This window comes from Budorcas taxicolor, chromosome 14 (genome assembly GCF_023091745.1).
Source record: "Budorcas taxicolor isolate Tak-1 chromosome 14, Takin1.1, whole genome shotgun sequence".
Lineage (NCBI taxonomy): Eukaryota > Metazoa > Chordata > Mammalia > Artiodactyla > Bovidae > Budorcas > Budorcas taxicolor.
In genome coordinates this window covers 43,336,829-43,363,777 of record NC_068923.1, presented here as the reverse complement: position 1 = coordinate 43,363,777, position 26,949 = coordinate 43,336,829, and the positions used below count along the sequence as shown (strand labels likewise).

Sequence of the window (26,949 nt, the reverse complement as noted above, 5' to 3'; positions counted from 1 at the left end):
GTCAGCTTGGTCGTTTGTCGTCGCTGACCCTGTCACGCGCCTCTGGGTTCCTCTACCTCGTCGCCGATGTGGCCCTAATGGTGCGGCAGGCCGTGGATTCCTAGAGCGCTGGAGTGGTATGTAGTGTCTGGGGAAGGCAGACAAAGCGGTGGGGCCGGGAAGGCCGCAGAATGCGGGCCCCTGCACCCAGGCGGCAAATCTTCCTGGGCGGGGGTTCTCTGTCCACCCTCAGGTCAGTCAGGACCCAGCAGTGCGTCCCTTCAGGCTCTGTAAAGTGTCCTGTTCCCACGTGTCCTGTGAAAATGATAGCTTTGTTCACTTCCTCTCCGTCCTCTGCACGCCAATTTTTACAAACCCTAGTTTAACTATTATGACTATTTTGATCCTAGCAGCATTAATGGATGTCGTCGTCACTCATCTCTCCAGGTAATTCTTTGGCAACTTTCTATTAGTTTTGTGCCCACGGTTGTCTATTAGGGGCAGAAAGAAGGAGGTGGTTGTGTTCAGCTTCATTCAGGCGAGTCCAGCGTTCACTTCTCTGTATTCTAAAAGCTGTTCTTGGGGGCACTTGTGCATACAAGCAGCTCCTTTCGTGTGTGTACCCTAACACTTGACCGTATAGAATCCCACAGAATCAAATATTGTTCTTGTTTGGTAATTGCTGGTACTCATCACCATGCCCAGTTCTTATTTTCTTTGAACCTGACAACCACTCAGGATTATTATGAGAGGAAGCTGAGGCTCAAAGGTAGTAACCCGGCCCCTCTAATAGTTACAGTTAGGTGGTAGCAGAGGGAAAGCCAGATCTGATGTCAATGCCTGAGGTTATTAAAAACAACAACAAACTTAGCTGAATGTGGGTTTAGGATGTGGGTGTGTTTCTTCCACAGTTCTGTGTATTTGTATTTAACTTTGCATATGAGAGTTAAATACATCTTCGAGTTGAGTGGTACATCTTGGCTGAAAGAAAAGACAGTCTTTCAGGCAGCTGCTTAGCTACAGGTGCGTCACGTTTATCACCTAATTCCTGTTTTTTGTGGTTCCCTGACTAGCAGGATAGAACTTACCTGGGAGAAATACAGATCTCAGGCCTCACCCCACCTACTGAATTGGCTTTTTTAAACATGGGGATCAGAGTACTTGTTCAAGTTTGGGGTGCATTCATTGTCTTATGATGATTTATTTGTCCAAATTGAACTAAATGAGGAAAGGAAAAGGTATGCCTTGTGTTATTTCCTATCTTTTCCTGGGCAGATCCTAATTTGTGCCATCTCTTTATCAGTGGACTGATACGGTTGAAAGTCTTAACTCTTCTGATTTTTTTGTTCATCTCAAAGGAGCAGGTGAGGCTCACTGAAACTGAATCATTCCCACTGAGTGGTTCTCTTAAGTACTCTTTAGATGAGAATGGAGGGTTCAGGTTCCAAGGCTTGTGTTGTACACCAAAGGCCATCACCCAGCATATTTGGTTCTTAAATGTGGTTCCTGGACCTTTGGTCCAATGGTTGGTTCTGCAGTTTTGGTTTTTGGATACGGTTTGTGCTGGCGACAGCACATAAAGCTCATTCGTAAGCTGATTTGTATTGTTGATGATAGAAGCACCTACGAGGCAAACTCTTTAATCTTATGTGTATTCAGTTTATAGCTTAAAAAAAAATTATTTTTAAAATTGCCAAAGTAACTATATTTTCATTTTGAGATAACTATCTGCCAAGTACTATCCTGTTAAGGCCTTGTTTTCTCTGAGTCTTATAGTTTGCATCTGCTTGCAAACTTCAGAAATTTAACTTCTCAAATTTTTTTCTGGGGTATGATATTTTAAAATATGTTAAGAGTTAAAGATCCTTAGCACTGGTTTAAAGTTGCTTAGAAGTTATGCCAGTACCATTTTTTGAATAACTGTATTTTTTTAATTGATTTTTTGACTCATTGTAACTTAAAACCATTATTTTTGTTGAGCATTTAGAGTGTGCTGAGTACTCTGAGCCTTTTAGTGTGTATTGTTATTTCATTTGGACAATATAGCATTTAAGAGCTGCTGTGATTAATTTCATTTTACATATGAAGAAACTGAGACAAAGAGTTCAAGTGATCTGCCTAAAATCCCATTTAACAGTGGGTGGAGCCTGGGTATTAACTCGCATAGAACCTGTGATTGGGTGTATAAACAGCTTTCTTGGGAGCAGTATCTCTTGACCACTGCCCCTCCAGCACCTGCTGTGGATATAAAGTAAACTTTATATCTTTGTGTATTTCAATACTTTGGAAGGCTATTGCTGTTTATTACCTTCCCTCTTCACACCCCTGCTAGTCCTCAACTAACTTTAGTAGGCTTTCTGGAGTTACAGAATAATTTTGTTCCCAGCCCACCTCCCCCACTTGGCTTTGTTTTTGGAATTAGCATTAAACTAACGCACTAATTTGTGGTAAGTATTTACACCTTTATATTCCTCCTAATAAGAAATACACTGTGTAATTTGGCTAATGGAAGTTCCTATTTTTAACTTTCTGGATCTGTGAAGATTATTCCTTGATATATTGTATTTTGGCTTGTATGTTTATCATGTTACATTATCATGTTACATTATCTAGAAATCTTGTTTACTTTTGTGGGAAAAAAAGGTATGCTGGGTTTCAAAGTAAGGTATGGGAAATGGAAAGACCTGACCAGTTTAGGAGATAGTTACTGTAAGGTTGCTCAATCTTGTCCGACTTTGACCCCATGGACTGCAGGCTTGCCTGTCCTTCACTCTCTCCCAGAGTTTGCTCAAACTCATGTTCTTTGAGTCAGTGATACCATTCAGTCATCTCATCCTCTGTCACCCCTTTCTCCTCCTGCCTTCAGTCTTTCCCAGCATCAGGGACTTTTCTAGTGATTTGGCTCTTGGTGGCCAAAGTATAGGAGTTTTGGCTTCAGCATCGGTCCTTCCATTGAACATTCAGGATTGATTTTTTTAGGATTGACTGGTTTGATCTCCGTGTTGTCCAAGGGACTCTCAAGAGTCTTCTTCAGCGCCATAGTTCGAAAGCATCAATTCTTTGGCGCTTAGCCTACTTTATGGTTCAGTTCTCACATCCGTACGTGACTACTGGAAAAACGATAGCTTTGACTAGATGTACCTTTGTTGACAAAGTGATGTCTCTGTTTTTTAATATGCTGTCTTGGTTTGTTATAGCTTTTCTCCCAAGGAGCAAGCGTCTTTTAATTTCATGGCTGCAGTCACCATCCACAGTGAAGTTGGAGCCCAAAAAATAAAGTGTGTCTCTGTTTCCATTGTTTCCCTATCTCTTTGCCATGAAATGTTAGGACCGGATGGCATGATCTTAGTTTTTGAATGTTGTAAGCCAGCTTTTTCACTCTCCTCTTTCACCTTCATCAAGAGGCTCTTTTAGTTCCTCTTTGCTCTCTCCCGTTAATATGGTACCATATGCTTATCTGAGGTTATTGATATTTCTCCAGTCGTGATTCCAGCTCAGTTTTCATCAAGCCGAGATAAGATTTTAGCTCAGTTCTATACTAAGTAGCTTTTGTCCCCTGGGGCAAATTATTTAAATTCTCGGAGACTATTTCCTTATCTATCAAATGAATGACCTCACCTCAGACTCTGCTTCATTCTTCTGAGTATGGTCCACCCAGGGATGGACAGATGTGCTTGGATTTGGTTCAGATTCACCCTGATCTCCCAGGGCTTCCCTTGGGGCTCAGCTGGTAAAGAATCAGCCTGCAATGCAGGAGACCAGGGTTCAATCCCTGGGCTGGGAAGATCCCCTGGAGAAGGAAATGGCAACCCACTCCAGTATTCTTGCCTGGAGAATCACATGGATGGGGGAGCCTGGCAGGCTACAGTCTATGGGGTTGAAAAGAGTTGGACACGACTGAGCGACTTTCACTTTCACTCTGATCTCCCAAACACCACTGTTCTGAGGCACAGGGCAAGGTACCCTTCTTTCTGTGTTTATGACCTTCTTTGACTCTCTTCTTTCCTGAGAGGATTTTATCTGCTGTAATCTCAGTAAGCTTGGTTTTGTTCACAGATGAATTAGAAAACAAGCTGTCAGCTAGCAGCTTTTCCCTGAGACACTTAGGCTCTAGTACTATCCTAGAGGAAGAAAACACTGGCAGTGTTACACTTTGCGAAGTGTTTTCAGTTGCTGTTTTGTCTGACTCTTTGTGACCCCATGGACTGCAGCATGCCAGGCTCCTATGTCTGCAGCTATCTCCCTGAGTTTGCTGAAATTCATGTCCGTTGAGTTGGTGATGCCGTCCAACCGGGTCATCCTTTGCCATCCCCTTCTCCTCTTGTTCTCAGTCTTTGCCAGCATCAGGGTCTTTTTCAATGAATCAGCTCTTCACATCAGGTGGCCAAAGTATTGGAGCTTCAGCATCAGCAGCTGTCCTTCCAGTGAATATTCAGGTTGATTTCCTTTAGGGTTAACTGGTTTGATCTCCAAGCAGTCCAAGGGACTCTCAAGAGTCTTCTCCAGCACCAGAGTTTGAAAGCATCAGTTCTTCGGTGCTCCTTGAGAAGTGTAGCGAGGGTTATAAACTTGAAATGTAAAGATCTTATTTATTGTGACTTTGGTGTTAAAATATGTATTGCTAAAAAATAATTTATTGGAATCATGAAGATGATATATGTTCTTTAAACATTGTGCATGCATAAATAACTTTTTTTAAGTTAGCCTTTCTTATGTTCATTTGACTGTGTTCCCAAACTGTGGAATTTCTAGTTGTTAAGTTTTTTGTATGGTTTAGATACATCTATTTCTTTCGGAAGGTGTTGTGATTCTGATGGTTTAATAAATGCTGTAAAACAGCTCAGTAGCCTAGAAATGATTTTGCCAACCATTTCTACAGAACTTAAGAAGATTTTTGTCTGCGTGTATGGCATAGAAGATGAATTCGTCGTCCTCCACCATGAATGAGGAACCTGATGCTCTCTCTGTAGTTAACCAGCTCCGAGACCTAGCCGCAGATCCTTTAAACCGACGAGCCATTGTCCAGGATCAGGGATGTCTGCCCGGCCTTATTTTATTTATGGACCATCCCAACCCCCCTGTCGTCCACTCAGCTTTGCTCGTAAGTTGCCTACAGTAATTTTAGTCTCAGTGTTATAATTTTGTAGTTAAAGAAAATTTGGAAAAGATGACATGGTAAGAAGTTACAAGTGAGGACCAGATACTAGTGTGACTATATTTCTGTATGTGCAAACATATGAATGTATATAGTCCTCTTATACAAATAGGATACAATGTTGTTTTTACTCTTGGCACAAATGGTAGCATAGTACCTGCATGGAATGTTCTGCAACTTCCTTTTTTCAAGGAAGAGGAAGAAATCTTAAGGATTATATCAATACAGAAGGACACTCAAAGAGGCACTTATGGTTTGTTTTTGTTTTGTAACAACTTTAAGATTAAATCACAGACCTTGCAGTTTACCTACTTAGAGTGTACATTGTGGTGGCTTTTAGTATATTCATAGTTGCAGCCATCACCACAACTAATTCTAGAATGTTTTCATCTTGTCGAAAAGAAGCTCTACTCTTTCTCTATTGCTCCTCAGCCCCCACACCCTTTCCCTAAACAGCCATGACTTTCTATTGTTTTCTGTTTGCAAATGTCTCTGGCAAAAGTGCATATATATTTTCTATATAAATAGAATCATATAATATGTGGTTTTTGTGACTTGTTTCTTTCACTGAGCATAATGTTTTTAGGGTTCATCCACATTGTACTATGTGTCAATACTTCATCTTTTTTTTAAAGTTTTTCTATTTTTAAAAATCAGTTTTTGGCTGCACTGGTCTTACTTTGCTTTGCATGGACTTTCTCTAGTTGCAGCAGGTGGGGGCTCCTCTCTAGTAGCAACATCTGGAGGGGAGTGCCAGAACTGCCGTCCCTGTGGAGTTGGGGCACACCACCTTGCCAGGTGGATGTATTTACCAAATCAGAAACTCTGAATCTCCTTTTTCAGGACTTTTTATAGAGCTCAATTTCCATCCTCCCCCTACCTCCCAGATCAGTGTGTGTGTGCTAAGTCGCCTTAGTTGTGTCCGATTTTTTGCAACCCCATAGACTATAGTCCACCGGCCTCCTCTGTCCATGGGATTCTCCAGGCAAGAATACTGGAGTGGGTTGCTATGCCCTTCTCCAGGAGATCTTCCTGATCCAGGGATCAAACCCGTGTCTTTTATGTCTCCTGCATTGGCAGGCGGGTTCTTTACCACTAGTGCCACCTGGGGCTAAAAGTTGCCACCCTCTAGTCATTTGGTCTTTCTCGTGACTAGTCCCAACCTGAGGCCATCAAGGGTCCCAAGCTTCCCTTACTTCTTCCACATAAACTCAACCAAGTGTGGTCTAAAGGATCTTTTCAAACTCCTGTCAGAAAATTCCAAGGCTTTTAGGAGCTCTGTGCCAGGAACTAGATGAAGACCAAATGTATATTTTAAAATTATATTGTTCCACCCTAACCTCCCCAACTCTGCTCTCTGCCTGCCTAACTGGGCAAGACCACCAGCCTTCACTGGGCTCCCCTCTCCTAGTGCAAGTAAAAATCCAGGTAAAAGGAGTTATAGGAAAGATAGAGATTGCAGTCAGAGCCAGGTTGCTGGCCTTGTGATTTCATGGATGGTACCATTCCTGGTGATGACCAGGCACTTTGGAGATGTTGTGGAGAGGACCGGTAGGAAATGTGAAGGTCAGTGGAGTGACAGGGCCCTTTTGGATGGTGTAGTCCACAGAGGTATTCCCCTGCGACTCAAGTACTGAACTCTGCAGCACATGATGAGAGAGGAGGAGGTCTGTAGAACAGCCCAGTCCCCCAAGAATCAGCACTTGAAGGAAACGTGCAAAAATGTGCTTCAAATCTTAAGAGAGAAGCTTCCTAGAAAAGTGAAATTCACAAAGTAGAAATCTGTGAGAGTGAGTTCATGTTTGGCTTTTCAGTTAAAAGCAGGAAAAAAAAAAGACATTTAAAAAGTGAATTATAAAGCTAGAAACCACCCATTCCATAAAGGGGGTTGCATGTTTTGTCCCTCTTGGTAGTTCCTTTTAATTAATATGTAAAAAGCACCTAGGGAAATGATGGCTACTGGGACTGCTTTCTGAAATTAATTAATGGAATTTAGTTCCTTGTATCTTTGTTAGGATGAAGTGAAAATAAAACCAGAACATCCTGATTTAGACCTTGCAGATAGGTTGGGAACCTTTGTTTCTAAGAGCAGATTCAGCTCTGTCAGCTCAGAATTATTTTTTTTCCCCTAGAGGACTGCTCTAATGATCACATTTAAAGAAGAGTTTCCAAATGCTTCAAAACCAATTGATTCTAAAAACAAAAACCCATTTTTCACTTTCTTTCCTCTTGTAGTCAGTGAGCAGAAGGTTTCACTTTGAATTGTCTGGACATGTGAATTAACCTATTCCTGTTTTTGCTGTAGGCTCTTCGATACTTGGCAGAGTGCCGTGCCAACCGAGAAAAGATGAAAGGAGAGCTGGGAATGATGTTAAGCTTGCAAAATGTCATACAGAAGTAAGTACAGTAGGTAGTACTAGTCTCCTAGTGGAGTAAAGAAGTGGATCGTGTTATTTTACTGAAATTGGTATTCTAAAATGAAGGCATAGCTTTGTAGGTTATGTGGGTTATATGTCCAGAACTGTTTTGATGGGCAGTGTTCTGATTATCCTTAAACATTGATATTAACAGTAGTCCTTACGAAAATGCTCAGATTTCATTTAAAATGTTGATAACACATTGTGCTTATGAATATTTCTTCTAAGAAGAGAAAATCCTACCTTGTATGAGGTTTTGTGAAGTATTTATTGATTTGCTAGTAGGGCAACACAGTGATATTTGAAAATAATGCAGTGTTATAGTACATAATTCTTTTGTTGCTCCATTTAAGTCTTACTCAAAAGAACCTTGATCTGTATCATGACTGAAGGGGTGGAGATTTTCCTTAGCATCATTGAGAGGTCTCTCAGAGATTGAGAACCATTAAAAATTTTTTTTAACTGATTTGGCTGCACCAGGTCTTAGTTGTGGCATGTAGACTCTTTAGTTGTGGTGATGTGAATGCTGTTATTTGCGGCATATGAGATCTAGTTTCCTGACTAGGGATTGAACCCCGGGCCCCTGCACTGGGGTGTGGAGTCTTAGCCACTGGACCTCCAGAAAATCCTCGGAGCCATTTAATTTGAATTTTAGCAAATGGGTGTTTTTTTAAGTATACCTTTCATCTTACAAAGATTTTCATATTCATCATCTTATTTTGCTATTTGAAGTGTGTTAGATAAATTTTATGGTAAGAAAATTACAGAGAGGTCAAGTTTTTTATCTGTAGTCTTTCAGCTGTGTTGCCTCTGGGGATGTCCAGTTCTCAGGCCTCACTGATTTCCTTGTAAAAGGAAGTGTTTTGATACTTCTGTTGTGTCTGAAAGCAAAAAACTATGTTTTTTGAGGCTTTATCTTAGTTTACTTTGTATCTTGATCTTACCTAAGACATGATTGTCTTTAAGACTATAATAGGTAACCGTTTAATTTACTGGCTTTTAAAATTTGCAATTTCTTTGGCTTGAGTGTTCACGAAATCTCTGTAATGCTCACAAAATATCTGTAATTCCCAAACACTGTTAAGTTAAATTATATCAGTGGCGAATCTTCCAGACTGAGCTCCAAGAAACTGTATTTTTTTTCTTAAGTGTTCTTGGCTTCTAGATAAATTTTATTTTATTAATAGTTGTTTTTTTAATCGAGCTACACTGATAGGTCCCTTGACGTTTGATAATGACAAGTTAGAACCTGAAGGGTTTTTTTTTTTTTTTATTCAGGTGATCAGTTAGAAATAAATATTAGAAAATATTGACTGGGATTAATTTTATTAATCATTGCCCTTGACTTGAAGTCAAAGTGCTTGAGGATTCAGTGGGATATCTGTGAGAAATGCTTTGTAAATTCTAAAGTGTTATATAAAATACAAGGTTGCATTATTCTTGTTCCTAGTAGGCTTTAATGGCATATAATTATTTTTAACTGGCATACTCTTTGTGAAACAGCAAAAGGATTAAGTGTAATATGAATGCTTCTGTACGATTATTTTATTCACATGATGAACTTAAGACTGTGTATTCTTTTAACAGGTTTGTTTATTGAAGCTGAAAATACATGGTACAAATTTTAAAAATATAAGAAATGAAAATTTCTGTTTATTAAAATACACTTCAGATATGAATTTTAGAGCAAGTTTTAGAGGCACCATAGATTTAACCTATAACATTTTCTTTTCTTGGTTGGCTAAGGTTGTGATACGTAAATATGTATGTGTGTATATGTAAATGAGAGATCCATCTATAACATAGTAGGGAGACTATTTGTGTATATATTTTTTATAAACATTTATTCGGCTTCATCGAGTCTTAGTTTGTGGCCTGCAGGATCTTCAGTGAACTCTTATTTGCAGAAAGTGGGATCTAGTTCCCTGACCGGGGATCAGTATCTGGGAGCGCTGAGTCTTAGCCACTGGACCACCAGGGAAGGCCCTACTAGTGTCTTCATAGGAGAAGAGTTGTGCCAGCTCAGGTCGTTATCTTGCAGTGTCTTCTGGGAGGAGAAGGGGGCGACAGAGAATGAGATGGTTGGATGGCATCATTGAATGGATGTGAGTTTGTGCAAACTTCGGGAGCTGGTGAAGGACAGGGAAGTGTGCTGCAGTCCACAGGGTGGCAGAGTCAGACATGACTGAGTGACTAAACAACGACAAATCATCGGGAGGGAGATCTTGAGATGGAGTTAGAACTGGAAGAGCTTACTATGAGATGTAGTCTGTAACGATAGAAGGGAATGAAGAAGGATTGGACTGTTGTCTTTAGATTACAACACAGACCTGACCTCTGTTAAAAGAAAGTGAAGAGGAAACCGAATGGGACAAGGAGAGTCTCAGACTGCAATGCAGATCTGACAGAAAACTCTGGAGGGAGGTGCAAAGCCAGGGTCACCCTGTAGATGAGTCTTACACTGGGCAGAACTGGCCAGGCCCTAGTGCACCCACTGCTTGGGTTTCCCCGGGAGGGGTCAGGCCTTGGAGTGTATGGTGTGCCAGATCTCAGGGCCACTGTTACTGGCTGCTCTACCACTCTGCTTCGTACAGCCAAAGGGCAGGCTTCTTAAAGGGAGATCCAAGCAGTGTGTCTTCATGGTTACTACAAGCAACTTCTATTTTTAATACAAATAAAGTATACTTTTTGGACAGTGTGGTGATCGTTGCTGGCTCCTCCAATAGGAAGACGAATGCACATTCATTGCATACTCCATTATAATCTTGTTCTATACCCCTCTCAAAAGTGGAAATACAAGGTAATACTTTTTATATATGTTTTTCAGCTCATTTGGCCAGTGGAGATCGCAGATTTGAAGATTGCCTTTCAAGCTTTTTAAGTCACCTCTGCTTACTGAAATAATCATTTTAGAAGTTTATCAGTGAATGTTATCGCAAGGCTGATAAAACTGTGTTTTGGCCTGTCAACATGTAAGGCTGTGAAGTATTAGAATCAAGTTTTGGTTCAGCATGTTTCACTGTGTTGTAAATTATCTCATGGCTTGGACATGATTCTCATTTTAAAAAAAATAAATTAGATTGCTTTGGCTTTTTATTTTCTCATTTACTTTTTTCTTTTGGGTACTTGTGTTAAATATTCTTAAGAAATCAAAATGAGAAGTTTTATCTATAGAGCAGGGTGAGTTTTATATATACATAATTGTTTCGACATTGTAGGCATATGTTCTTTAGACATTATTTTGCATTTTCATACCTGTGTTGCCAGATACAGATGACTTATCACTCTTCGATTCTTTTTTTTTTAAATTATTTATTTTTGACTGTCTAGGTCTTTGTTTCTGTGCCAGGGCTTTCTCTAGTTGTGCTATGTGCAGGCTTCTCACTGTGGAGCACCAGCTCTAGAAATCGGAGCTTCAGTAGTTGCAGTGCATGGGCTTGTGGGGCTAGTTGCTCTGAGGCATGTGGAATCTATTCAGAGCAGGGATTGAACCTCTGTCCCTTCCATTGGCAGGTGGATTCTTAACCACTGGACCACCAGGGAAGCTCACTCTTCCATTCTTACATAGATCATCTTGGTGAGCCAGAGCACAGGAGCACGTACAATATAGATATCCTAATTGTTTTCATTGATGTGGCTGCCTTGTGACATCCAGGCAGTCAGCGTGGAATTCAGATCAGCTTCTCTCTGTTGAGCAATACTGAGTGAGGAGGAGATTGAGCTGTGATTCTGTGAATCTTTGCAACTCAGGAAGTGGCAGAAGGATCTCCGCATATCCCAGTAAGACCCTGCAGAACAGAGATCTTTTGTGGCAAGCTGCTACTTCATATTGACTGAAGAGGAATCCTCTCTTAGGTGATCAAAGAGAAAACCAGAAATCAGAAGAAGGTGGGGAGAGTAGAGGTTGTGATTACCATGAGAATCAGGGAGGAATGTTTTATATATTAGAGAAAATTATGCATCTCATAATTTCTGTCCTTTAATCACCAAAGTATATTTTGCTATAGAATTTTGTGGAGATTTTAACATGTTACTCAAAAGCAGGTTTGACTTGTATTTAGGTCACTTTGGTGCTTAGAGATCAGCAGTTGGATTGACTTCAGTCATTGTTGTGTTCAGTTCTTCAGTTGTGAAGAGAATTTTAAATTCTCTGTCACTCAAAATGAATCTGGTATTGTGTTCTAATTTTAATTCTCCATAAATGAAAACTCATCGTTAGTGGTTAGAACCTGTTTACATTTTATTTTCATTTTTTTAATTAAAAAATCTTTTTTACATTTTATTTTTAACCCTGAATCTCTGTGAAGAAAATTTTCAGAATATCAGTTTAGGAGAACATCTAAATTCAGCTTAAGACATTTGTTAATACTTCTTCTGATAGAAGATGCATTTTATAAAAGCATGTGTGAATATCTCACATGAAATATGCCATAAATAAGTCACTTTAATAAAATGTGGCATTTCAACTTCATAGTATCTCATTTCATCTGGAGAACTTCCTAAAATTCTAGATTTTGAAACAGTGCCATAGTAATGGTGGACTATCCTTCTTGCTAAAATCTTGGATGAAAAATATGTGCTTCAATTCTTTATGCTTTTTCTTGTTTTCTTTTTTTAATATTATTAAAAATTGAACAGGACAGTTGAACTAGATTCATGGCTCACTTTTTGTTTTCTTGTAATTTTTGAAAATGCTGCACCATTTTGCCTTGATTTTTATGTTACTTGTATAGAACAGAGGTTGGCAAATCTTTCCTAAAAAAAGAAAAACAAACCAGATAGTGGTTATTTTAGGCTTTGTTGGGCTCACAGTCTGTGTTGAGGTACTCACCTCTGCCCTTGTTAGTCAAAACAGCCAGAGATGATACATAAATGATGGGCTGTTGCCTTAGGGTCATAGTTTTCCTGCCTTTGGACTTCACTGTTACTAAACAGAGTTGTTGACTTCTTAGAAGCCTTAAGTTAGGATTGTTTCTATGTCGAAATAAGATAGAGGATGGTTTTCTGAGTTGTATAAATATTACAAGAACACTTTTTCTTAGCAACACAGGAAAAAAAAAAGTAAAACCACCTCCTAAAGGAAAAGTTGTGAAGTTTTTCAAAAGATGATAGCAAGCCTTCTGATACTGAAATAGTGTTTTCATTGCTTTCATGAAGTATAAGAAAGTCTTACCTGGCTTTTATAGGTAATATAAAATGTTATTTGCAGCATCAAATCATCTGAATAGCTGTTTATGATCAATAAGGAACTATATCCAAAATGAAAATTATTTTTGATATATAATGAAGATCAGAGTTCATCTTTCAGTGTTTTATGAGTAACATTTTGAGTGTTTTCAATATAGATAACTATTTAGAAAAAGTGGTGAAGGATCAGTATATTTCATTATGGAATAGTAAATTACTGAGAGCAGAATTCCAATTATTTGAAGAGTTTTTTAAGATGGTCTTTTTCTTGGATGTCAGATTTTATTTTATTTATTATTATTATTTTTTGGATGTCAGATTTTAAAGACTGAAGAACTAAACCCAGGGCATTAATCAGCTCTTTCAGTTTTCACTTGTCTAAAAGATGACGGCAACTAATACTTGTTTAATTATACAGTTTCTTACATTTATGGCCAAATTTACCACATAACTCTAGACTTCTTATACTTGAATGTTTTAAATCATAGTATTTGAATAGTAATTTTTTTTTTAAAAGACTAAATTACTTACTTCCAAATCTGTAGATGATCTTGACTTTTTCTGTCTGGTTTTAAAAGCATTTTTTAAAAATAAGTGGGAAAAAGGAAATTATTTATAATTTATTGAACAGCAACATACATATAGATATTTGTGATACTTTATATAGTGCCCAGATCAAGAAGTGACTTAATTTACTTCATTTTTGCTTATATGTTTTTGCAGAGTTCATTTTGCCTAAGACAAAATTTTACTCTGTTTTAAGAGTGTCTCTTAAACTGTGTCTCTGTAACTGTTTTATAGGAAGTGCAGCAATAAAATTAGTCCTATGAGGTATACCAGTAGAACATGCTTCGAAACAAAGTGAGACTATCATGTTGATTTTACTATATTATTCTTTTAAAATCGTTTGGTTTTAAGTAGATAGAAATTGAAAAATCTTCCAGAAAGGAATTTATTACTGTATGAAAATGATGAAACTTGGAACTATGAAATAAAGGAACTTAAAAATAGTGGTGGTGGGAGTATTTATTTTATACCAGCTTCTCAAAGGAGTTAGTAGACCCATTTGTTTAAGAACTAGTGCTGTCTAGTTTTAGTTCCTATTCTGCAGAACAGAAAGATAATAATTTGATATTAGTCTTTTAATGGTTTGGTCACTACTGGTTGGCTAGGAAGCACATAGAAAAGTTCTAGAATAGTGTGTGTTTAAAAAGTTTTATGAGAAAAAAAAAGTTTTATGAGAAAGATCATTAGATAATCTATTACATGTCATGATGATTCTTTTATTTGATGCAAATGTATTAAAAACAGTATTCATACTAGAAAGGAAAGACTTTTTTTTAAATTTTAAATTCATGGTGCTTCTTACCCATGTCCTCGTACTTTGTACGACTTCTGGTTGGCTAGTATTCAAAATACCTCACAACTGCAGTGACCTGTGAAACAGCTATCTGAAAAGTGCTGAGACATCTCCTAAAAAAATAGTCCTTTTGATAGCTTCCTGGAATACAAAGCCAAAGTCATTCAAGGTAATTGATCTCTGTGGTCAACAGTAGCCCAGAAAAACACTTGGTATGGTAAGTTGGTGGCCCAGAAAACTGCCAGAGTAGCACCCCAGGAGTTGATGGTCTGTGTAGCTGGAGTGTACAGTCTGAGTATCAGGAATGAAGTATTCCCGCTCATCCAGTAAACAGATGGATTACACAGAATTTTGTTAGGCTCTGTGGAAGGTATGGAGAGAATATATCCCTGTTCTTGAAGAGAAATGGGAAATTTTGATCCGTAGTGTTAAGTACTAGCATAGTACTTTGAATGCAGAGGAATGAATATGGGTGTTGGGATGAGGAGGCTTCATAAAGAAGATGGTAGTTGACCTGAGCCTTCAAGGATACAGTCAAAGTGAAGCTCTTCTGGCTGATGTTGGTAAAGCTGAAAGGGCACAGATTGTAAAATCCTTGGGATGCATGTTACAGGGTTTGAAGTGAAGTGAAGTGAAAGTTGCTCAGTTGGGTCTGACTCTTTGCGACCCCATGGTCTGTATAGTCTGTGGAATTCTCCAAGCCAGAATACCGAAGTGGGGAGCCTTTCCCTTCTCCAGGGGATCTTCCCAGCCCAGGCATCGAACCCAGGTCTCCTGCGTTACAGGCGGATTCTTCACCAGCTGAGCCACAAGGGAAGACCCCCTAATTGAGCCCAGGTATAGGTGAAATGAGGATTATTTTCTTAGTTATGTGTACTTATTGTTTATTCAATTAAACTAATAAGAACCATTAAACCTGTGCTTCCAGTTATGGTAACCACTTGCAATGTGTGGCTATTTAATTAAAAGTAAATAAAATTGTTTAGTTTTGCTTGCCACATTTCAAGTCCTCAGTAACCACATGTGGTGAGTGGACATTTCTATCAATGTCAAAAGTTCTGTTGGACAGAACGGCAGTAGACATTTATGTGAGGAACCATAGTAGGATTAAAAATTTTATGGAAACTATTGCCTGAGTTGTGGTTTAACAATACGTACTTGCTTTGTAAAAGGAACATAAAAATGTAAATTGAGAAATGGTGTTTGTTTTTACTCACAAATCCCTGTATTGAAATAACTAATATAAATGATCCTCTCCTATTTTGCTTTTTCCTTTTGGATTTTTATGTGTTATAGTTTTCTTGAAAGTTAAACTGAGTGTTGAATGTTAGTGTTAATCCAGGGACATGTTATATCCTGATTTTTTTTTTTTAGTTGATTTCCTGTTTAATTAATGATTTCTTTAAATGTGCTTTTATACCATTCTAGTGAGGAGTTTTAAATATTGATGAACCATGGGTTTAAATTGAAACTAGAAGACTATAATAGACTAGATGCTTTTCTGCATTATTGATTATTCTGGGATTCACCAGTATTTCTTTCAGATTGAACAAAGCATCAGAATGAAGAAAACAAGGTTTTGCAAAGTTGAGAAATAAAATTACAGAATCAATAGAAATGACAAGACTACTTTGCTAATTTACATGTTTCTTTTCAAGGTCTACAACTCCAGGGGAAACAAAACTGCTAGCCTCTGAAATCTATGACATTCTTCAATCTTCCAATATGGCAGATGGGGATAGTTTCAATGAAATGAATTCACGTCGAAGGAAAGCTCAGTTTTTTCTGGGAACTACAAACAAACGTGCCAAAACAGTGGTTTTGCATATAGATGGCCTTGATGATACGGTAAGGCTTGTATAAACACATGATTCATAACATGGGAGAGGGAACTCGTGTTAACTCAGTGTCACCTGCTAACAATCTTCAAGAATAAGTCCCAATACCAGTATTTTATTCTGATAATGAGGGGGCTTTTTATGCTTAAGGGGTCAATTAATCAAATATATGTGCCCTAAGAATATGACTTCAAAATATGTGAAGCAAAAACTGACAAAAATGCAAGGAGAAATAACCAAGCTTCAACTAGAGCTGGGGATTTGAATACTACTCTCCCAATGAATAGAACAAGTATACAGAGAATCATTAGGAACATTTAGTTCAGTTCAGTCCCTCAGTCATGTCCGACTGTGACTCCATGAATCGCAGCACGCCAGGCCTCCCTGTCTATCACCAACTCCCAGAGTTCACTCAAACTCATGTCCATTGAGTCGGTGATGCCATCCAGCCATCTCATCCTCTGTTGTCCGCTTCTCCTCCTGCCCCCAATCCCTCCTAGCATCAGAGTCTTTTCCAGTGAGTCAACTCTTCGCATGAGGTGGCCTAAGTATTGGAGTTTCAGCTTCAGCATCAGTCCTTCCAGTGAACACCCAGGACTGCTCTCCTTTAGGATGGACTGGTTGGATCTCCTTTAGGAACACGGAAGACTCAAATAACTCTTAACAACCAATTTAACCTAATTGATATTTATAGAAAACCCTACTCAGCAGCAAGATAGTATTTATTCTTATGTGCACATGAAACAAGGATGAAAACAATCCATATTGTGTCCCATAAAACAAGTCTTAAAAGAATTAGAACCAAGTAAAGTATATTCCTTGCTCACAATGAAAAGCAAGTTAGAAATCAATCACAGGAAGATATCTGGAAAATCCTCCAAATATTTTAGAAATTTAACATGTTTCTAAAATAATCCATGGGTCAATGAATAAACGAAAGGAGAAACTCGGAAGTATTTTGAACTAAATAAAAATGGAAATGCAGTGTCAGATTTGGGGGAAGCAGCTGAAGCAAAGTTTAGAAAGGAAATCATTAGCACCAGATGAATATTATATACAAAAAGGAAAAGGCCTCAGTGACTGAAGCTTCTACCTTAAGAAACTAGAAAAAGAGCAAAGTAAATCCAAAGTAAGCAGGAGAAACAAAAAAAGCAGAAATCAGTGAAATGGAAAACCATAGAGAAAAATCAGTGAAACCAAAAGCCGATCTTTGACATGATCAATTAAATTGATAAACCTCACTTCTTATCATGAATAAAAGAGACGTCACAAATTTATCAATGTCAGAAGTGAAGGAACATTGCTATATATCCTTTAATATAGACATTGAAAGGAAAATTAAGTGAATATTTTGAATAACTTTATGCCAATGAATTTGATAGTATAGATGAAACAGATTTCTTGAAAGACAGATTGCCAAAGCTCACTTAAAAAGAGATGGATAACCTGAATGAATAGCTCTGTGTCTATCAAAGAAATTGACTTTGCAATTAAAAACCTTCCTATAAAGACATTCTGGTCTCAATGTCTTCATTGGTGAATTAATACCAAATGTTCAAGGAAAAAGTTATAATACCAGACTGTATAGTAGTTGTACACTTGATTTTTCTCAACTCTTTCTACCTTGTTGGCTTTTAATATTATTAGGTGCTCAAGGTTTCTTTTAATTGTAGTGTGTATCTTCTATTTGTGTCTGTATTTAACATGGACAGGCACTCTGTAGTTGGACCTTGCTTTTTAAATTTTAATTCTAAAAATTTCTACCTTTGATCAGGAGTGCTGGGGTCATTCACCATTCATATGATTACTGATGTGTGTTTGTGTGTGTGTGAATCGCTTCAGTCACCTCAGTCGTATCCAACTCTTTGCACCCCTTTGGACTGTAGCCCACCAGGCTCCTCTGTCCATGGGATTCTCCAGACAAGAATGCTGGAGTGGGTTGCCATGCCCTCCTCCAGGGGATCTTCCCGACCCAGGGATTGAATTGATGTCTCTTAGGTCTCCTGCATTGGTTGGCAGTTTCTTTACCACTAATGCCACCTGGGAAGGCTGATTATTGCTGTTAGCACTCACTCCTCTTGGCCCCTGGTAACCACTGATGTACTTCTGTGTCTATGGATTTTCCTTTCCTGGACATTTCATGTAACTGGAATCATACAGGATGTGGCCTTTCATGTCGCGCTTTCCGTTAGCATGATGTAGTCGGGTTCATCCCTCTTGTATCGTGTCAGTGCATCATTCCTCTTTATAATATTCCATTATAAGGGTATATGGCATTTTTTTTATTAATTCATCAATTGATGGATATTTGGCTTATTTCCACCTTTTGTCTTTGTGAGTAATTCTGCTGTGAGCGTTCATGTACGAGTTTTTGTGTCAATAAATGTTTTCCATTCTCTTGGGTATATTCCTAAGGGTAGAATTGCTGGATAATATGGGAACTTTATGTTTAGCTTTTTGAGCAACTGCCGGACTGTTTTCCACGATGGCTGCTCCATTTTACGCTCTCTCATCGGCAATGTATGAGGAATCGAGTTTCTCCACATCCTTGCCAACATTTATTTTCCAAGGGGTGTGAAGTGGTATTTTATTGTGCTTTTGATTTGCATTTCTCTAGTAACAATGGTGCTATCTTTTCATGTGCCTATTGGCCGTTTTTAGTGGTTGACTATACCACTAAGTAGTGTTTAGTGTTTATTGTATGCATCTTTATTATAGATTTTCTCTTTTGGAAAAATGTTCATTCTTGCCCAATTAAAAAATTTGGCTTTCTATTTTTGAGTTCTGTTAATATCATGTATTTTTACATCAGGTTTATTTTCATATATTGAACCAACAACTCTTCATTTCTAGTTCCTAATTGGTCATTGTGCAAAATCTTCTTAATATGGTTCTAGAGTCAGTTTGCTGGTGTTTTGTTGAGGTATTTTGTGTCTGTATTCATAGAGGATATTGGTTTGTAGTCTTTTTTTTTTCCTCCCCCCATGTGCTGTCTTTGTCTGGTTTTGGTATCAATGTTATCCTGGCTTCATAAAATGAGTTGGGAAATATCTGGATGAGTTTCTGAAGGGTTGGTGTTGATCTGGTTCTGGGCTTTTCTTTGTGGAAAATGTTCTGATTATAAATTCAGTCTCTTTAATTGTTAGTCCATTCATATTTTCTTGTCACTTTACAGTTTTGTTTTTTTTTAGGTTTTTAAGGAATCTATTGTTTTGTTGAGGTTATCTAATGTGTTAGGCATACAGTTGTTCATAGTGTTTGCATATCCTTTTTTTGGTAAAGTTGGTCATAATTTATCCTCTTTTATTCCTCTTTTTAGTAATTCGAGTCTTCTTTTCTTGGTCAGTCTAGCTAAAGTTTTATCAAGCTTTGTTACTCTTTCTGAAGAACCAACTTGGGATTTCATTGATTTTTCTCTCTCTCCCCTCCCATTCTCTATTTCTTTTTTCCCCTACTCTAATCTTTATATTTCTTTCCTCTGTTTGCTTTGGGTTTAGTTTGCTCTTTTCTTGTTTCCTACAATGGAATATTAAGTAATTGGTTTGTGATTTTCTTTTATTTTAATGTCATTATTATAGCTATAAATTTCCCTCTGGGCACTACTACTATCTCTGCATCCCCTAAGATTTGGTGTGTGGTGTTTCATATTATTCATCTGAAAGTATTTTTTAATTTATTTGGTGATTTCTTGTTTGACCCATTGGTTATTTAGGAGTTTAATTTCCATATATTTCTGAATTTTTCAAATTTCCTTCTGTTAAGGCCCATGTCTACCCCTTCTGCAAAGACCCTCAAGTATTCCTAAACTTAACTAAAATACCACCCTTTATGTGCCTTCAAGTATGCGATTGTAGAATTGAAATAGGGATGTTTACTTTCCCTGTTTCCTCCTTTCCCCCCAGAGTTACTAGTTCATTGTTTGGTTTATTGCCATTCATTATTTTGCACATTTTAATAACAGTTTGCCTTTACTTTTTCAGTCCCGGAGAAACCTGTGTGAAGAGGCCTTGTTAAAAATTAAAGGCGTTATTAGCTTTACTTTTCAAATGGCCGTTCAGAGATGTGTGGTGCGAATCCGTTCAGATCTTAAAGCGGAGGTTGGTATCTCAAATGGCTAAATACGCTTGAGGTTGTGGATAAACACATCCATGTTCAAAAGTGTTGTCTTTTTGTCCTGGCCTAGGCTTTGGCATCAGCAATAGCATCAACCAAGGTTATGAAGGCTCAGCAAGTTGTGAAGAGTGAAAGTGGAGAAGAGGTAAAAGCTCTGTTTAGTTTACTTTCTGCTTGACTCTCGACTATTCCTTGGGGCTGGCAGATGGCTAGTATTTCTGGACAAATAGCTGCTGAGTATGTAGGAATGTGGCAGAGTCAGATTATCGTGGTGTTTCTTGGTTAACAGTTAATACTTCTAGAAATATGGAGAGATATTTTGTAGATTTCAGACTATTCTTGATCTCAGTGGAGGTGTCTTGGTGATTGTATGTGGAAGGAAAGGATATGTGGTTTTTTTGCATTGGTTTTTAAATACTTTCTAGCCTTAATTGATTTTGCCAGTCTAAAAAATTTAAGATCCAGTCCCATCATTGGGCAAGTATATGCAGTGAAAATCTTTGCCTCTTGCTACTTTTCACTGGCTTTGTGATAAGGGAAAAGATTCTTTAGTTCACTTGAGTTCCCAAAGAAAGGAGGTTCATTGACCCTTTGGGGCCCACTGCAGCCAGATACTTGTTTTTGTCATCTTGAAATCGACAGAAGTGTTAATCACTTAGTTGTGTCTGACTCTTTGCAACCCCATGAACTGTATAGCCCCCCAGGCTCCTCTGTCCATGGGATTCTCCAGGAAGGAATACTGGAGTGGGTAGGCATTCCCTTTTCCAGGGGATTTTCCCAACCCAGGGATTGAACCTGAGTCTCCTGCACTGCAGGCAGATTCTTTACCATCTGAGACACCACAGAAGTCGAACATTTATTCCTGGAGCCTCAGGAGAAAAGTGTGAGCATTTTCATGTGCGGTTCTTCCTTCTGTGCCTACATAGTGCTCTTTAATTGGACTTAACTTCAGACAACAAGAAGATACTTTTTGAAGGAATGTAGCCTCCGAGAATGTGGTGATGAGAACGAGAAGTAAAGTTGACTTTCAGTGTGTGACATGCACTTCTACTTTCATCAGTTAGGTCGATTTTGTAATAACTCTTCACGTGTTCTCTATATCAGATGCTGGTCCCATTCCAGGACACGCCTGTGGAGGTAGAACAGAACACGGAGCTGCCTGACTACCTGCCCGAGGATGAGAGTCCCACGAAGGAGCAGGACAAGGCGGTGTCCCGGGTGGGCTCCCACCCAGAGGGCGGAGCCAGCTGGCTGAGCACAGCTGCAAACTTTTTATCCAGGTCGTTCTACTGGTGACTTCCCTTTGGGGCTCAAGGACTGTATAAGCGAAAAAGGGGCCAGTTTTCCATTGTCGTGGTGAACTGTCAAGTGCAATTTGCAATAAGTTATCATGAAAAGTTTCTAGATCCCATGATTGAGAATGCTGCATTTTACATTCTACTGGACATTTTACCCCACTAAGTGGTAAAAGGGACAGAGGCGACAGGTGGAGTTGCTTTGTTGATGAAGGTATTTTGGTTTTTTATTGTCCTTTGTTTAATTGCCTCACTTATTTTAAAAAAAAGGGTCCACTGTTAAACCAAACATGTATTTGTGCAGCTTTACATTTTATTTGACACGAAGCACGTGATTAGGAAAACTCATTTTCTCAAGCTTCAGGACCTAGAAGAGAATTTTTTTTTTCTTTTTAGCTCAAGTTGTGCATGAAGTACTGAAAACTTTTCTCTGCCTTTTCTCGTGAAAGACACTTGCTTTGGTACTCTTCACTGAAAGTGGAAAGCATTTCTCATTATTCCCCTTTTGTGCCTTTTTTTAATTTTGCCTACCATGTTTATGGACAAGACGTTACCAGTGACATTTTGTGAATCAAAACATATTCTTTGGAAAGTAGCAGTCCCCCTAAGACTACAACTCTGTGAAAACTTTGCAGTCTTACTTGTTAGAAGTTTTTAAAGGTTAACGCGAAATCAGTCGAGAAGGGAACATATGTATCAGCAAAGTGTTAGTGGAGACTATTTGAATGAGACTAAATGTGGTTCTAGTTGAGTACTTCCTGTTCAGTCTGGTTTATATCAGCTCTTGAGAATGATGTCCACCGTAATATTGGGAGTCACTATGAATTGTTTCTAGGCCTTACTTTGTGACTACACACTATCCCCTGCTAGGGGGAAAAAAAATTAGCGAAGAACTGACAGCCTTGAAAAAAGAAAAATGGAATGCCTATAATGCCATAGTGCTACTTGGTAGAGTCCAACCTTAAAACATGACTTGTTTGGCAGATGCCTGTTCAGTAGGTGTTTCCTTATATTGCCTTTTGTGAGCTTATTATGAACATGCAGTTTCTACTGAATGAAAGAAAAGATTCCAGTTACTGCTTATAAAGAAATAAAGCCAGCATTTGTCCGTCCACTAGGTTCTTATGTTCAGCCAGGAAAAAAAACAGCACTTCAGTGAAGGTAAGATAAGTAAATACAAATATATATACATATATATATTTTTGGTAGATGAGAGCTAATTACATATATGTAACGCTTTAATAAATTTCTGAAAATACTTGGCAACTAAAAATTTTCTTTGGGAAAGCCCACTGACTCCAGATAAATTTTAATGCTAATATGATTAAAAACTGAAGGAGGAGTAGGAGGAAACTGAAAACTTTTTTCATCCATGTTATAGAGCTGCTATTTTACTACTTGGAGAATGTGATATGAAAATTGGACCCTGGAGGGTGTCCTTGCATTTTCATTGCTTCTCTTTCAGAGAAAAAACTAAAAGCATCCAGTGTCACTGGAGAAAAAATTATAAAATAGTTCACCAACAAGAATCTTGAGTTTAGGAATATTGTGACCTTATGGAGGGAGGGGTGTTGAGGGTATGGAGAGTGATTACTTTTTTCACCTGGACTCTTGAGTTCAGGTGATACGCACAACTGAAAATATAAGCTTTCAGGGCATGTATTGCTCTAAATGCATATTACATCTTGCTGCCAGACCAGATGTGTTTAAAAAAAAAACAACAAAACCACCTCCTTTCTATAGCCATTAAAACAAAGTTTACTGTTCTAACCAGTTTGTATTTTATTTTGCATTGCCACACATCTGCTTATTTAAGAAACAACATCCCTTTGGTAGTAATGGTTCAGCACAAGTAGGTATTACAGCTTGATGTGTGTGTTCTGATTCTCAGTGTTCTTTGATTCCAGGTCTTATAGAGCAGTTAAGGCAACTGTAATGGCATTTTTTGGAAATATATTGTAAAATAATAAAAAGGTGACACAATTAAAAATTGAATGGATGTTGCATTCGTGTGGTATAAGCATTACTGATTACTCCAAAGCCTGTTTGTATTCACAGTGCCTGGCACCTTCTCTTAGCACTCTGCAGGTGTGTTACCTGACAGGTTCCCGGGCATCTTCCATTCGTCTCCTTCTCAGCAGCACACCTGCCTTTCCCTGCGTTTGATCAGTGTTCCTGTCATATATGCATTGCAGTGTGTGTCACATTAGATTAAAATGCTATGTACCAGTGTCTCTCCCCTTGGAGAACCAAGAACGTCTATAGAGGTACCTGGCTAATATTTAGTGCTCAAATATTTATTTAAGAGAATGAACAAAGAACTTTTCAAATCAGTAAAACTAAATGGAAGGTACTGGTTAACTCATTGGGCAAACAGGAAAAATGTCTGGCTGTATATTTTTTTCTTTTCTGGCCGTTTGCTTCTGACAGATTAATGTTAGGCACATTCCTTCATTTTATTTCGTTATTTGGTTTTTAATTTTTAATCGGGAGAGGAGTGTAATGAAGTTAAAATTAACATATCTTGATTTTTGTATTCTAGGAGAATGTTAAATAGTGTTACAGAATTATTAATATATTAAATATAGTGTTACAGAATTATTCTAGGAGAATGTTAAATATAATAGTGTTACAAGTATAAGATGAAATTGTTTAGTCAGTAAGTCATGTCTAACTCTTTGCAACCCCATGGACTATAGCTCCTCTGTCCATGGGATTTCCCAGACGAAAAACTGGAGTGGGTAGCTATTTCCTTCCCCAGTGGATCTTCCCAACCCAGGGATTGAACCTGTGTCTCCTGCATTGCAGGCAGATTCTTTACTGCTGAGCCACCAGGTTAACATGATTCTTTTCTTGTCCTTGATTCTCAAGTGAGACACCATACATTTTAAAAATTTTTTAAAAACTTCTAGCTTTAAAAAAAATTTAATTGGAGGATAATTGCTTTTCAATGTTGTGTTTCAACAAAGTGAATCATTATAAGTATACATATATTCTATCTCTCTTGATTCTCCTCTCAACACTATACCTTTCTGATCACACTTTATGTGACTTTTTTTTTTTTTGAGACTGAATCCTCAGCTATTTGATTTTTGTGTAAATGTTGTCCATTGAAGAACTCACCTCTTGTCTCCATGTCCCTTTGTGTGGATACCTTCTCAGTCTCCCTGTATCATCACCTGAGACTCCCCTCTCCTTTGCTGTCTCTATCTAATGTACAGTCTGAGAATTTTTATCCCCCCTGAGAACTGAGCTCACGGTAGGCATGTAGTCAGTTTCACAGAAACTAGTCCTGTGCCAGACAACTGCACTCAGTGCTTTACAGATATTTGCTCATTTAATCCTTAACATTTATGAGGCAGGTAGTTATGTCTCCATGTTACAGATGGGTGAAAATGAGACAGAAACTGAGTATTAGTTTTAGTGGTAAACTAATAACTCATTAGTCCCTGGTCACAGAACTTGTAATCAGTGAAGCCGGGACTAGATCTGGTGGCCTGGCTCCCGGGCTCTGCCTCTCATTTGCAGTCTGTGTCTTGGGGCCCCTGCTGAGCCCTCTCTTCTCCCACTGTTCGAATCCAGACCCTCTTCCAGCCTCGAGTCTGGTGACTTAAGTGTCTCAGCGCAGATCACTTTCAAAGCTCATGCTTCCTCTTGCCCTGCCGCCTTCTAAAACCAAGCCCACACTGAAGCTTAGCTCTGCGCTTCCTCATTACCACTGGCTTCTGCACCAGCAAGTTTCCTGAGGTTCTTTACTAATTGATTCTCTTCTGACAAGGATTTCCAGTGTGAAAATGTAAGTGGTGTAAGTACCCATTTTCTCATGTTTAAATATTCCAGGTGGGATGATAGTTTATTAGGGCACATTAAAAATAATTCTCAATGTGTAGTCTGCAAACGAATATTCCAGTTATACTTTCAGTAGAAAAAGGAATCGTGATTGGTGAAAAAAGGAAAATTTTAGCTTAAGATAAAGACAATAGAAGACTGGTAGGTAAGAAAGTGGCATATAATGAATTTAAAATTATCGTAGGAAATGAAAGAAGATGGAAGAAGAGGCGATTCATGGAAACTCAGAGTGAAACCCCTAAGGCAAACTGAAAGAGTTGATCTAGAAGGCAGGATTCATTTTTAGGAGATACATTTTATGGGAAAAAGAATTATTACCTCTCAGTACAGAAGCAGCAGCAGTACAGAAACTCAAAGGAAAAGTGTACTGCTTTAAGGAAATTTGTATGTAAAAATAAAGCTTTGTAAAACAAAGTTTCCTATTTTTTAATGTCCCAAGTTCCTCTAGTCATAGGTTGGTTGGTTTGTTTTTCAAATTAGATTCTCTTGACACATGGAATTAAAGCAAGATGTACTTAGGAGGGGTCTTCCTTGGTGGCTCAGATGGTAAATCTGCCTGCAATGTGGGAGACTGGGTTTGATCCATGGGTTGGGAAGATCCTTTGGAGGAGGGCATGGCAACCCACTCCGATCAATATTCTTGCCTGGAAAATCCCTACTGGCAGAGGAGCCTGGAGGGCTACAGTACATGGGGTTGCAGAGAGTCAGACATGACTGGACAACTAAGCGCACGTGTGCGCGCGCGGACACACACACACACACACACACACACACACACACACACACACACACACACACACACACACACACACACACACACACACACACACACACACACGCCTGGAGAATCCCACAGACAGAGGAACCTGGTGGGTTACAGTCCATGGGGTCACAGAGTCCAACACTGAAAGGATTTAGCATGCACCCACATACTTAGGAGAAATCCAAGTGTTGAGAGTCCCTTGAGAGTCAAATTCAGTAGAAAACTAGTGTAAGGACAGTAAACAACAGACACTGCTGGATGTAGATACATGTGGTACTTGATATTAAGGACTACTAGGCTTATTTAACTTCTGTGGACACAGTGTATAGTGAAACTCAGATGACAACCTACAGGAATTTTTTCTCGCTCTGTGATTGGATAGTAGCAAGTGTACTTGAAATTAGTGTTTTCACCTTAATTCATGAAATTAAGATCCTGGTAACCAAGTTATGATACAGAAAGAGATAGACCAGCTTTTTTCCTTCCGTATACTGTTCCCTCACTCGGTAAAGAGTCTGCCTGAAATGCAGAAGACCTGGGTTTGACCCCTGGGTGGGCAAGATCCCTTGGAGGAGGGCATGGCAACCCACTCCAGTATTGCCTGGAGAATCCCTATGGAGAGGAGCCTTGCAGGCTACAGTCCATGGGGTCGCAGAGAGTTGGACACCACTGAGTGACTAAGCACACATACCATTCCCTAGTGTTGTCAGGGTTGACAAACAGATGGTTTGTCACCTTCATAAGTTATGTTAGAAATATAACCTTAATATTAGGGGGGACAAAAAGATACTTTCCTCTTTATGTGTAGTGTTTCTGGTTGGTGAAACTCAGTGGAGATGTTGAATCATGAGACTGAAATGTTATCGGTGGAGGCCAGATAAAACAAGACTTTGCAGGCCCTTTGATTTAGTTCCTGAGTATCCTTTCCTCTCATAATGCAAATAGTTTAGTTGCTTTTAAGTATCTGTACATTAATTAACTAAAAATGGCTTC

The 26,949-nt window shown here is 38.6% G+C and overlaps 1 protein-coding gene across 1 annotated transcript; it reads left to right on the top strand.

Annotated features, from left to right (window-relative positions):
* Window positions 1-23,339, top strand: ARMC1 (armadillo repeat containing 1). Its single transcript, XM_052651694.1, has 7 exons — window positions 1-116; window positions 4,859-5,080; window positions 7,440-7,531; window positions 15,757-15,946; window positions 19,917-20,033; window positions 20,120-20,194; window positions 21,154-23,339. The coding sequence occupies exons 2-7, from the start codon at window positions 4,898-4,900 to the stop codon at window positions 21,343-21,345; spliced, it is 849 nt and encodes a 282-aa protein (XP_052507654.1). The 5' UTR covers window positions 1-116; window positions 4,859-4,897; the 3' UTR covers window positions 21,346-23,339.
* Window positions 23,340-26,949: the final 3,610 nt, after the last annotated feature.

Excerpts from the sequence above, each read along its gene's own strand:
- ARMC1 (XM_052651694.1), top strand. The coding sequence starts at position 4,898 with ATGAATTCGTCGTCCTCCACCATGAATGAGGAACCTGATGCTCTCTCT. Across the intron at positions 5,081-7,439 it reads TCGTCCACTCAGCTTTGCTC|GCTCTTCGATACTTGGCAGA; the intron begins GTAAGTTGCCTA and ends TTTTTGCTGTAG. Across the intron at positions 7,532-15,756 it reads TTGCAAAATGTCATACAGAA|GTCTACAACTCCAGGGGAAA; the intron begins GTAAGTACAGTA and ends TTTCTTTTCAAG.